Source organism: Lactuca serriola, chromosome 8 (genome assembly GCF_051521515.1).
Source record: "Lactuca serriola cultivar US96UC23 chromosome 8, Lser_US96UC23_V15, whole genome shotgun sequence".
NCBI classification, from domain to species: Eukaryota; Viridiplantae; Streptophyta; class Magnoliopsida; order Asterales; family Asteraceae; genus Lactuca; species Lactuca serriola.
Genome location: NC_136415.1, coordinates 101,929,780 through 101,943,165, shown reverse-complemented (window position 1 = coordinate 101,943,165; position 13,386 = coordinate 101,929,780). Strand labels below are relative to the sequence as shown.

The 13,386-nt window shown below is 32.4% G+C and overlaps 1 protein-coding gene across 1 annotated transcript; it reads left to right on the top strand.

Moving 5' to 3' along the window:
- The first annotated feature begins 2,886 nt into the window (after positions 1-2,886).
- On the top strand, positions 2,887-7,665 carry LOC145065962 (NADPH--cytochrome P450 reductase 1-like). Its single transcript, XM_079013086.1, has 17 exons — positions 2,887-3,396; positions 3,500-3,559; positions 3,712-3,788; positions 4,151-4,208; positions 4,295-4,375; positions 4,474-4,510; positions 4,616-4,685; positions 4,770-4,955; positions 5,029-5,121; positions 5,216-5,441; positions 5,685-5,768; positions 5,858-6,009; positions 6,096-6,192; positions 6,284-6,496; positions 6,849-6,971; positions 7,068-7,181; positions 7,345-7,665. The coding sequence occupies exons 1-17, from the start codon at positions 3,040-3,042 to the stop codon at positions 7,423-7,425; spliced, it is 2,109 nt and encodes a 702-aa protein (XP_078869212.1). The 5' UTR covers positions 2,887-3,039; the 3' UTR covers positions 7,426-7,665.
- The last annotated feature ends 5,721 nt before the right edge of the window (positions 7,666-13,386 follow it).

The following is a 13,386-nucleotide window of genomic DNA, read 5'->3' as shown; positions in this document are numbered from 1 at the left end:
TCATTGATTATTGATTTGTATGTATATGACTTTGTACACTGAAAAACAAGAACAAATCAAAAAAGACGAAGGGAAAAGCGATAGAGAGAAGTTATCTCTGTGGATTCTGATATTTTTTTTCTTTTTCCTTATATTTACTAAAGAAATTTGATTTTGAAGGAAAACATAATGTATAAATCGATGGTAGCTATTTATAACGGTAAAAAAAAGTCATCGGTGATGTTGAGGTTTATTTTAATCCTCAGAGAAACTCAGGAACAAAATCAGGATTTTGTACTATTCGACCCGTAAAGAGTCGGTTTCTACATTCATTTTGTTTTCTTAGTAATTTTATTATTATATTTATTATATAAATTATAATATATGATATTTGAACTTTATATTTTTTTTTTTGACTTCGTGAGTCACTAACTTTTAGAAAGAAATATGTCGAAATAGAGTTTGTAGTTTTGATTGAATTTGATTTTTTTATTTAGCGGGTATCTATGAACCGAACCATGGTTACCCGCCTTTATACGGTTCGGTTTCGATTAGTGCATATAAGGTACCCGCCCCGTGGTTACGGTTCATAATTTTATTACTATTCGAATGGAACCGCCCCTAGACTCTAGTCATCTTCTCCTGCCGACATAATTTTTTCAACAATTTTTTTGATATCTTCTTGTTCTTGAATGCCTTGGTAAGACTTCTCTACGTCCAATCCTAAACTCAATGATGAAGAAAGGCAAAGATATGTACAAAAAAATGTGTTCTTGAACAAGATGCAAACTCGAACTTAATTTCATATCCGAACTTGATCTTCAAACTCGATTTCGTTATTGTGTTCTTCGATCTTCAAGCTTTTCATTGGGTTCTTGTGTTCTTAAATCTTCAAACTCGTTTAGATTTGAATGCATTTGTGTGTGTATGAACTCAATTTCATATTCGATTTAATGTATGATATGCCCCGATTTGATTTTATAGTTTATGTGTGTGTTGTTAAGCCCAAATTTCAATAACAAACCTAAGTCTAATCTTCATTGTGTTCCTTAAAAAACCAGATCTTTATCTTATTCATCAAAACACAGTTAGATGGTCAATTTATCTACGAATGATTTGAAGTTTTGAACATTAAAACCCACAAAAAGCGAACCTAGCGAACCTAGAAAACGATATTCATACGCAAGAACACAAAATTAAGAACACGAACCTAAAAGTTCTACTAAACATAAAAATTGAACCTAAAAAACCTTTTGAACATGAGAAACCTACATACACTCCTGCTGTCAATTTGTAGTTTCTTAAAACACATCAACACACATTTTTTTTCTAGGTTTTTTTTTTTTTTTTTTTCCAATTCTTGAATCTGATATGGGTTTATGAGTTCTTGAATCCAAGAACAATAACATATCAAAAAATAAACTGACAAAAAATTCATATTTAGCTGGAGAAGATAATGAATTCTGGTCGGAGCTGTCAAAAAGTTGGATGATAGGATTTTTATAAATATGATAAACAAATTTAATAATGATATATATGAACAACTAAATGTATAAACATGCTAAAATATGTTACCATTATAACCAGTAACCTTTATCAAAATACTCCTCACATCGAAATAGTGTTACAATCTACTGAATCGCTCGTTTAGGGACTTACATGCAAACCTGTTACAAGTGTAGGGAATAAGGGATCTACCAGCAAATTTTCCTTCTGATAAACTATACAAATAATGGAACCTATAAATAAAAACAAATGATGGAACACGCTCTCACTTCTCATATGCATTGTAAAAGACTAAAAGGTCCGATTTCACTTTCTTTTTTTTTTTTTTTTTTTTTTTTTTTTTTTTTTAAATTAGGGCACAATAGATTAAAAAAAACACTATTTTATTTATGTATTTTAACTACTCTATTTCAATATTATCAATAAAAGTTATAAGTTTGATATTGTTCTATATCATCTACTTTGACCCGCTATAATATGTTAAAACAATTAATAGAAAATTGTCAAAATTTAATGAAAAATTAAACTTTGACAACAAAAAGAATATATATATATATATATATATATATATATATATATATATATATATATATATATATATATATATATATATTATAACCATTTTAACTTGATATAAACCAAAAGATTTATAACTCAATGATATCAAATGTTGCTTCCTTCTCGAAGTTGGAAGTTCAAATCTCTTATGAGATATAGATAAAATTATGAGTATATTAGATTTTTATGTAAAAGAACTTTAAGATGTTATAATAGATTAAAAAGAGTCTACATAAAAACAGAAAGAACTTCAATTGTGTTTGTTGGGGAAATGTGAGGTATGGTGAACACCTTCTCACCCTCCCTTCGAGAGAGATATACATACTTGTCCTGTTATTAAAGATTTATTTAAAAATGACATTTAGTGAAAAATTAAACTTTGAGAATATATATATATATATATATATATATATATATATATATATATATATATATATATATAATATTATAACATTTTAATTTGTTTTAGAAGGTTAAAATAACAATATAAAAACTATCAAGTTTAAATGGTTTCTATTAATAAAACTTATATATAATTGTCGAATCTCAAAAATTGTTAAAAATATAGTAAGTTTTATGTATATTTCTTTTTTAGATCATTATTAATTTAATTTAAATGGAATAGAAATAATAATACCAATATGATCGAAGCCATATGTGATTTTAAGGGCGATTATAATAAAATATTATTTTGTTAAATGAATAAAAATATAAAAACATAACCATGGTTAATCATGGGTTAGGTGTGTTTGACCATTCTGGTTTGGTAGGCGTGTTGTCTCGGTGCCTCCTCTCTCCCCCATAAAAACCCCTCTTCAAGCCCAGACGTATCTCTCAACCACACCCAACACAAAGCGTTAGAGAGAGAAACTAGAGAGAGAAAGTTCAACAAAGTTCTCTTTTCTTTCCAATTTCTCTCTCTAAATCAGCGCTCACTTTCTGAATCGCCGGCGAGGACTTGTGTGGTCAGTTGAATCAGGTTGAGTTAGTGGAGAAATGCAATCGGAGTCCGTCGAAACGTCGCTGTTTGATTTGTTGACCGCAGCTCTGAAGGGGAAACTTATTGGCACAGTTAACGGATCGGATAGCGGAGACTCAACGATGCCGCCGGCTTTGGCGATGATTCTGGAAAATCGTGAGCTGCTGGTGATACTGACCACGTCGGTTGCTGTTTTGGTAGGATGTTTTGTTGTTTTGGTGTGGAAGAGATCTACGAATAAGTCGGTTAAGGAATTGGAGCAACCGAAGATCGTTATACCCAAGAGACGGGTGGAAGAGGAGGTTGATGATGGTAAGAAGAAGGTTACGATTTTCTTCGGAACGCAGACTGGAACGGCGGAAGGTTTCGCTAAGGTGAACTATCGATGTTGATTCGCATGTCTCTTGACATTTTTGAAATTTTGTTCAATATAAAGGTTTTCGCGTTTTTTTGACATCGATTCCTCTTGTTTTGAAGGCACTCTTTGAAGAAGCTAAAGTGCGATATGAAAAGGCCTCCTTTAAAGTAATCGATTTGGTGAGTGTTGACTTTTAGAGTACAGATTCAGATGCATATGGTACATAATAATTCTTGTGACTCGATCTTAAAGTCCTTGATTCTTAGAAACGTTGAATTTTACTGCTAGTTGAATCAAGGATCATAATTATCATTATGTTTTCAATATGCAGGATGATTACGCTGTTGATGACGAGGAGTACGAAGAGAAACTAAAGAAGGAGTCATTTGCTTTCTTCTTCTTGGCTACGTAAGCTTTTGTACCCATTTATATCTGTTTTACTTTTTTCTGAAAGAATCGTTGACTATCTTAAATCATGGATCGAAATCTATTGGATCGATCAGAACCCGGCAATTAAGTAACTCGACTAACTGAAAGTGGACTTTATTAATAAAAGGAGCAGATGCATAGAACTATTCAATAGGATTGCTTATGCAACACTCTTCAACAGGAAATCTTGAAAATAATAAACAATTGTTTCAACTTCCCTAGTCATCCAAAAAAGAAAACTGTTGAAGTTTTCATGGGGTAGTGAGAGGAAGCAACCTCAAAGGTTATAGCAGGTTGCTAATTACCTATTAACTCAACTTGTTTGATAACTTCTTGTGTAGATATGGAGATGGTGAGCCAACTGATAATGCTGCCAGATTTTATAAATGGTTCACTGAGGTAAACATTGTATACATCTTTTAGATTCATGTCACAAATCTCTCCCGATCTGGATATTGATTTAGAACCTCTTGTTCCTTATACAGGCAGAAGAGAAAGTTAGTCTTAACAAACTTCACTATGGAGTATTTGGTCTTGGCAACAGACAATATGAGCATTTCAACAAGGTAACAAACAATAACTATCACACCACCTTCTTAATCATTCAGCATCTTCTAGCATTATCAGTTTCTGAATCTTCTTATATTGCTTGTGTTATTTATAGATTGCAAAAGTGGTTGATGATGGTCTTGCAGATCAGGGTATGTTAAATTTGCTAATTTCTATCCATTATCAACTTATCAAGTAACAAATCTTCTCTTATTTCTTGTAGCATCTCTAATGTTTATGTTTTTCACCATTTTCAGGTGCAAAGCGTCTTGTTCCAGTTGGCTTAGGAGATGATGATCAATCAATTGAAGATGATTTTACTGCATGGTATTTAAAAGACTTCTTTTTCCTCTCAAAAAGATAAACATTTTTATTCCATTTGTAACATTTTATCTAATCCTGATTCTTCAGGAAAGAGTTAGTGTGGCCAGAATTGGACCAATTGCTTCGTGATGAAGATGACAAAGGTGTTGCTACTCCTTACACAGCTGTCATTCCTGAATACAGAGTTGTGTTTCATGAGAAACTCGATACATCAACTGAAGATTTTAGTCAAACAAATGGTCACACTGTTCATGATGCTCAACATCCATGCAGGTATTTGAAATGTTCCAAAACTGGATTTAAATGTTCTAATTTCTATAATCTGACACTTTCTCTCTGTTTAAAGATCCAATGTGGCTGTTAAAAAGGAGCTTCATACTCCCGAATCTGATCGATCTTGCACTCATCTTGAATTTGACATCTCTCACACTGGATTAATGTAAGTTACACCAAGAAACTTTTTACAAATAATTTATGTTATAAGTTGTATGATTCCAAATTAAAGTTTTTGTGTGTGTGTGTGTGATTTTTAGATATGAAACTGGAGACCATGTTGGTGTATACTGTGAGAACTTAAGTGAAGTTGTGGAGGAGGCTGAAAGATTAATAGGATTAGCACCAGATACTTATTTCTCACTACATACTGATAATGAAGATGGAACACCAAATGCTGGATCCTCATTGCACCCTCCTTTCCCTCCATGCACTTTAAGACAAGCATTGGCTCGTTATGCTGATCTCTTGACTTCTCCCAAAAAGGTAAATGACTATTTTACCCTTTGTCTGGAGTCGATGTTAAATACAAATGACAATAGCTAAAAATAACCCAAAATGGCATAATCACCATTTTATAGATAAATGGCATATGACTAGTGGAAGTATTGTATGAACAATGTCTTTTTTTTTTGCACTGTCTGAATAACATAACAGTAAATGACGATTTTACCCTTTGTATGGAATGAATAGCTAAAAATAACGAATGATTGCATACATTAATTTCAGTCGGCTTTGATTGCTCTGGCTGCTCATGCTACTGATCCCACCGAATCTGAACGACTCAAGTTTCTTGCATCTCCAGCTGGCAAGGTTTGAAATTTCTTTCATAATCTCATTAAATTTATAAAAAAATAATATAAAGTTTTTATTAAAAATTAATGTGGTTGTTATTTGTTCAGGATGAATACTCTCAATGGATTGTTGCAAGTCAAAGAAGTCTTCTAGAAGTGATGGAAGCTTTCCCATCAGCCAAACCACCGCTTGGTGTCTTCTTTGCAGCTGTTGCCCCTCGCTTACAGCCTCGATACTACTCCATTTCCTCCTCCCCAAAGTAAAAAAAAAAAATCATCTCCCCAAATATAAATTACAAAACAATCTCAAATTATTACAGTTATTAATTATTATTACAATTTACAGGATGGCACCTAGTAGGATCCATGTCACTTGTGCTTTAGTATACGAAAAAACACCCGCAGGACGTATTCACAAAGGAATCTGTTCAACCTGGATGAAGGTACTTCAAACTTCAACTTATTATTAATTTACATAAACAAAAATTAATTTTTTTTTTAAATTTTCATTTATTAATTATTATTAATTTACAGAATGCTGAGCCTGAAGACAGCTGGGCGCCTATTTTTGTCAGAACATCGAACTTCAGACTGCCTACAAACCCTAAAGTCCCGGTTATCATGATTGGGCCTGGAACCGGATTGGCTCCATTCCGGGGTTTTCTTCAGGAAAGATTGGCTTTGAAAGAAGCCGGAACGGAATTAGGATCTGCTCTTCTTTTCTTTGGCTGTAGAAATCACAGAGTCGTAAGTTTTAAACTATATATTTTTAATGTCATATTACAGAAAAGCCACTATATATTACATGTTTTCACTCATATTAATACCAAAAATAATACTATTAGTTATTATTATTATTATTAAAAGGAACCCAAATCACAATGACTTTCTTTATATAGAATCAGGACATTTTTAAAAACAGAAAAAAAAAAAAACTTGCCAGGTCATCTATGCCTTTAAAAAAAAGTAAAAAGTGATGGCTTTAATGCAAAAAAACATAATTTAATTGGTTGGCAAGTAAATGGCTGAAAAGGTGGTTTGGCTTTTATTTAATATATGTTTAAATATATTTATAAAAGGGTTTTATGAAAAAATTCAGGATTTCATCTATGAGAATGAACTAAACAACTTTGTGGAGAGTGGTGCACTATCGGAGCTTGTTCTTGCCTTCTCACGTGAAGGCCCCACTAAGGAATACGTCCAACATAAAATGACACAAAAGGTAGGAAAAAGAATTCTCCATTTTATTTAATAAATATGTTGGTTTTTTATTATATTATATTAAAATGAATTATTATTATGTGTAATAAATAAATAGGCTTCGGATCTATGGAATTTGCTTTCTGAGGGAGCGTATTTGTACGTATGTGGTGATGCTAAAGGCATGGCTAAAGATGTACACAGAACCCTCCACACCATTGTACAAGAACAGGTAACTTTCTCTTTCCTCATACAGTCATACTCTCTATTATTTTAAAATGATTTATATCATTATATATATGCCATCCAAAGTTGAATCTTTAATTAGTCAAATCAGAATGTGATTGTGGGGTCCTATCTGGTTGACGTATGTAATTGGATGTATTTTTGTTCAGGGGTCTTTGGATTCGTCTAAGGCAGAGCTGTTTGTTAAGAATCTACAAATGTCGGGGAGATACTTGCGAGATGTTTGGTAATTCAAGAGAAACAAACGTATGTGCCAGTGGGACCTGTTTTATGACAAAATATAGTTTTATCTTTTACATGTTTACAATCCGAATTCTTTTTCCATATCATTTTTTTGTTCTTGTATAATTTATATATAAGGATAAAGACAGCTTTGTGTCTCTATTTGTAATTGTATGACATCATGAAGTGGTAGCCATATGTAATAATAATAATAATAATATGAAGAAAAAAAATGTCTCTTAGAATAATGAATGAATGATTGTGAGAGAGTTTGTTAACTTATATAAATACAATGTCTCACCATAACAATTCAAAACTTAATTTCTAATCTAAAAATTGATTAAGGATGTGTTCCATACGGGGTGTTTGAGAGCTTTTAGTTTTTAATGTTTGATAAAATATGTCGTTTTAATTAGAAAGCTTCATTTGGTACTATAAGTTTAGTGTTTAGTTTAAACAAAATGTTTCAAATTCACATGTAATATCACATGACATTTAACAAAATGCTATCAGCTACAAGCTATGTGATATCAGCTAGTTGTCTAGTTTTGTCGAATATACCCTTAATAAATTCAATATTGAATTCCGCCAATAAAATTGTATCCTTCAATGTAGGGATGAAAAGTTTGTACCAAACTCGATATAGGACGGCACTCAGTACTAAAAAATCATAAAATTCAGGAATCGGTATTGTTGGTCTCGGTACTAGTACCAAAAACGGTATCATTCCTGGTACCGGTACCAATAATGTTACTCATGATTAACTTTCGATGAACTTTGGTATTCGGGAAATCAAAAACGGTACCAGTCCGTACCTATAACGGTACTAATAACCATCCTTCAAATACAATGCCTTTTAAAAAAAAAATTGCATATATTTGAAGCTACGTGTGTTTGAAATTATTTATTTAAGATAAATTATGTTTTTCATAAAATGTAATTGTTTATCCTTGTCAAAACATAATATTATAAAACATATTTAAATTAATTTATTTGGTATTTGGGTTTGACGTTTGTGTCCTTGATGAAATGGGTGGTGAAAATTTGTCCTAGCATTCCTTATCATTTTTTGAATCCTTATGGCAACCGGATGATATATATATATATATATATATATATATATATATATATATATATATATATATATATATATATATATATATATATATATATATATATATATATATATATGGGTAGCATCGTGTGGTGTTCTTGTCTGACATGACACGACAAAGATGACATAAATAACAATTGATTTATTTAATTAATATTTGATCATACAAAACATGAGAGACAAATGTTAAATCGTGTCAATTTCATGTCGAATCCTGAATACGGACACAAAACAACACGACGTTGTGTTTTTACACTTGATAGAATACGAATTTCAGTTTTGTTCCAATTTCGTTTCGTGTCGTGTATTTTTGTCGTGTTGTGTCATCAGTTGTCACCCCTCATTGTTTATTAATTTTAGGGCCTAATGTTAATTTATCCACATGATCCTTAAATTATCAAGGTTGACCTTATATTTCGAAGTTTTTGTTTTCATATATGTAGGAGATTTTCTATGTGACGATGTCGCTCTACCTATTAACGAGGTACAATTGTCAACATAAACCTTCTTATGTCCATCATAATACTATTCCTAGTGTATGTTGTGTTTTTTTTTCCTCAAAATTTTATAAAAAATAAATAAATAATAATGTGTCTTCACACACACAAAAAAAAAAAAAATCGATTATTTAAATAAAAAAAAATATAACTAATTTTAAAGCGTTTAATACATTGAAAAAGCTATCGGTTACATACTTGCTAACAGAAAATTACAACAGATTGGTAGTTTTGGTGTTTAAATAAGTGGTTGTGATACTCGAGGTGCATTTAGTGGTGATATTAGTTAGTGGTGTAGGTAGAGATGGTAGAATAGATGTTTTAGTGCATAAAATAAACGATCGAGTTCACATTAATAGGTTTGGTTGGGTTTGATATCGCTAAAAGGTGGTGTGAAATTGTGAATTGTGAATCAAATTGAATGATGGGCCTCTATTTCGAACGCCTTTATTATTATTTTCTTTCCTTTTATAGCTTTTTAACAACTCATCATTTTTCTTCAATACCATTAGATCTTCTAAAATCTGTCATAATTGGTACATTTGTCTAAACCAACGAGTATCATATATATATCATGTGTTCTGGTTCATTGAATACGTTATAACACCAAAATATTAAGCATATTCTCAATTTAATCATACTTGCTGAAAAACTAGTTATTAAATAAAAAAATTAGTTTATAACTGAAAAGTTAGTTGATAAAAAATATTGTTTGGTAAAACAAACAGAAAAGCTAATTGAAAAAATCTAAAAGGACATATAAAATAATGTGTTTTTATAATTAATTAAAGGGTATATTTGAAAAAAAAATTAATTTCTAAAAAGCTAGTCTAAATAACTTTTTAGAAAATATATAAGCTACTTTTTAACTTGTAAACATAACAACTTAAAAAAAAATAGAAAAATAAGTTAACTGTCGCGCGGCAAATAGCTTAAAGAATCACATATTCACTATCTTTATTGAACATATTCACAGCAATTTCTAAACGTGTCAGCTTGATATAAACTTGATTCTATTCGGAGGCCTTCAAGATTTAATAGGATGCGGGCTCAACAATAATGAAATATAGCCCAGTAATTATGAATTAATTGATCTGACTGGGCCTTAGATACAACTTCCAAGTTCCCCCAAGCCATTAAAAGTTTGATTGAGATTCAATTGTCGCATGTCAACTATTCGAGAAAATTAAATCTTACTAGTTTTGTGAACTGAAATTGATTAATCTATGTGTGATTTGATTCGTGTGAAAGGACCATCTTATATAAACTCTATAAACCGACAAATAGAGCTATTACATATAAGATGATAACATGAACACACATAACTTTTTTCTTATCTTTACCTAAAAACAGTCACAAAACTCACGATTGTGTGGCCATGAACATGCAAGGATCCGTTTCCCAAATAAATGCTTTCATTGACCATTCGTGATATTCATTAAATTTGTGATTCATCTTCATGTTTAATTCATTCATTCAGAGGTAACTGCGAATTTTGCTCGCATGTTTGTAGTGAGTGTTAAATTTTAGAATGCTTGTATCTAATCTTTGCATGGAACTAATATGGGACAAAGTCATCTAATTTCTTTTGTTATTCAAATAACACGTCATTAGAAATAACCATTGATGAAGCTTTTAGAATGCTCGAAACTTTCATTTATAATGACACTCCCAAAGTTTTTCCTTTATTCGCATTTTGTTGTTTTACACTAAGATTAGATTGTTAACATCTTTGATTTTTATTGTTTTCTATCTAGTGGTTTTGAGACAAACAAGTAGTTTAAAAAGATCTCACATTTGGCAAGAACAACGGGTGGACTAATATGAAGTTTTCAATTAATTCCTATTACTATATGAGAATGTGAAGCTGCAACTTATAATGATTAATTTCTATGTAATCAAAGTATGATATAGCATCTATGAATTACATAATGCTCATATACAAAGAATCTTTGATGAACAATCTTGTATCGTCTAATGGGGCCATTTATAAAAATGTGATTACAACACTCATCCGGAATGCCAATAAATGTTTTAGGCATTTTGAGTGTTCACGATAAGATGCGAAAGGCCTTCAATATATCGATGACTTATAATTTTAAATTTTATATGGTATACAACGGAACATGGAGAAGCTTGTATTAGTGTATCATAAAAAGATTAGATATAAACATTTAGTCCATCTATGGTTACATCTTAAAGCCCGAAAAATCATAATGTGGTTGGTTCTAATGTTCTCAAAGTCGCTGCATACCTCCATATTGGGTTACGCTGATGCTGATTGGGCTCAATGTCTGGAGACCCGAAGATCCACCTATGGTTACTCCATTTTTCTTGGTGGTAATCTAGTTTCTTGCTCGAGTCATACTCTCTTTGCTGCTCTGTTTACTTCACGTGATCCCAAGGGTTTCAAATCCGCCATCAAAAGCGCGCATTTTTTAGATGCTATGGAAACAAGAGCTTGGTGCACTTTCTAATAATCATATGTGGTCACATGTGCCTCCCTTGAAAAATCATAATGTGGTTGGTTCTAAATGGCTTTTTCGTACTCAATTGAGCGCTACAAAGCTCGTCTTGTAGCTCAAGGGTTCAATCAAATATCGGGCTTGACTACTCTCACACGTTTAGTCTGATTGTTAAAGCCTCTACCATTCGTGTTGTTCTATCTTTGGCAGTTATTAATAATTGGAGACTTCATCAACTTGATGTAAACAATGTTTTTCTCCACGGGCACTTGATTGAACGTGTTTTCATGGAACAACCTCCAAAGTTTACTGATTCTCAATTTCCCGATCATGTTTGTCTCTGCAACAAAGCTATTTATGGCCTCAAACAGACTTTGCGTGTAGGCCTGACAATGGAGCGGGTTTTGACCCTGATCCGATCCAAACCCTTAACAATTATATGGGTTTGGAGCATAGTTCTTGATCCGTTTACCCGTTAACGACCCATACCCGCTAACCCTTTTATTAAAAGGGTCGGGTATGGATCATCACCGATCCGCTCCGTTTATAACCCGCCCCATATAAATTTTAGAAATTTAAATTTATATTTTATATTGCCTAAAGTTTACATTAAATTCCAATTAGAAGTCCAAAGAGAAAAGGTCAAAGACTAAATTGTTTTTACATAGGACTCGAGGAATCACCTTCTAAACTTCGAGTCTTCTCCCAAGAGCCATGATTTCATTTTATTTATATTTCATCATGTAATCACCAATTTCATTTATAAATCAATAAGTTCATTTATCAACCGGAAGAAAGTTTGTAATTGTTATTCTCTATCAATGCAATCGACGGTCAAAAACCAATCGGAAGTAACTAAAATAATGATTTTAATTCCAACAGAAAGCCCTCGAGTACATAATGTGTTTTCTAAATCAAAACTTAGTTTTATTTAATAAATGTGATTTTATGATTTAAGTAAAATGTGTTTGATTATTCAAAAAACCTACGGGTTACGGGGAGGATTTGGATATATGTTGATTCGGTGGATAAGGGTATGGGTTTGATTATTCAAAACCATGCGGGTTACGGAGCGGGTTTGGATTGGATTTTGAAATTTGTTAAAAGGGCTTGGATCAAGGTTGATTCGCTCCAAACCCGCCCCATTGCCAGGTCTATTTGCGTGCATGGTTTCAATGCCTCAGCCATTTCTTGCTTCAAAATGGCTTCACATGCAGTCGGTCTGATCTGTCCTTGTTTGTATTCTCGTGTGACTCATGTCTTATGTATCTATTAGTGTATGTTGATGATCTCATCTTAACCGGTAACCAAGAGCATGTTCTTGCATCCTTCACTTCTTGGTTGCATAGCGAATTTGCCATCAAAGACCTTGGTGATCTAAACTATTTTCTTGGACTTGAAGTTACTAGGTCTAATGATAGGTTGTTTCTCAGTTAATCAAAGTATGCTCATGACATCCTTCAACGAGTTGATCTTCTTGACGCTAAGCTTGTCCACACTCCTTTAACATCTAATGAGGTGCTTAGCACTCATGGTGATCCATTCAAAGACCCGGCTCTCTATCGGTCTCTTATAGGAGTTCAATACTTGACTATTACCCGGCCTGATATTTCCTATGCAGTGAACAAAGTGAGTCAGTTTCTACAGTGCCCAACTACTACTCACTACCAGCATGTCAAACACATTTTTCAGTACATTAAAGGGACTTTGTCTTTTGGTCTAACGTTCTCAAAGTCGTTGCGTACCTCCGTATTGGGGTATTCTCATGTTGATTGGGCTCGATGTCTGGAGACCCGAAGATCCACCTATGGTTACTCCATTTTTCTTGGTGGTAATCTAGTTTTTTGGAGTGCTAAGAAGCAACCGATAGTTTCTCATTCCAGATGTGAATTT

Excerpts from the sequence above, each read along its gene's own strand:
- LOC145065962 (XM_079013086.1), top strand. The coding sequence starts at position 3,040 with ATGCAATCGGAGTCCGTCGAAACGTCGCTGTTTGATTTGTTGACCGCA. Across the intron at positions 4,376-4,473 it reads AATATGAGCATTTCAACAAG|ATTGCAAAAGTGGTTGATGA; the intron begins GTAACAAACAAT and ends TGTTATTTATAG. Across the intron at positions 4,686-4,769 it reads GAAGATGATTTTACTGCATG|GAAAGAGTTAGTGTGGCCAG; the intron begins GTATTTAAAAGA and ends CTGATTCTTCAG.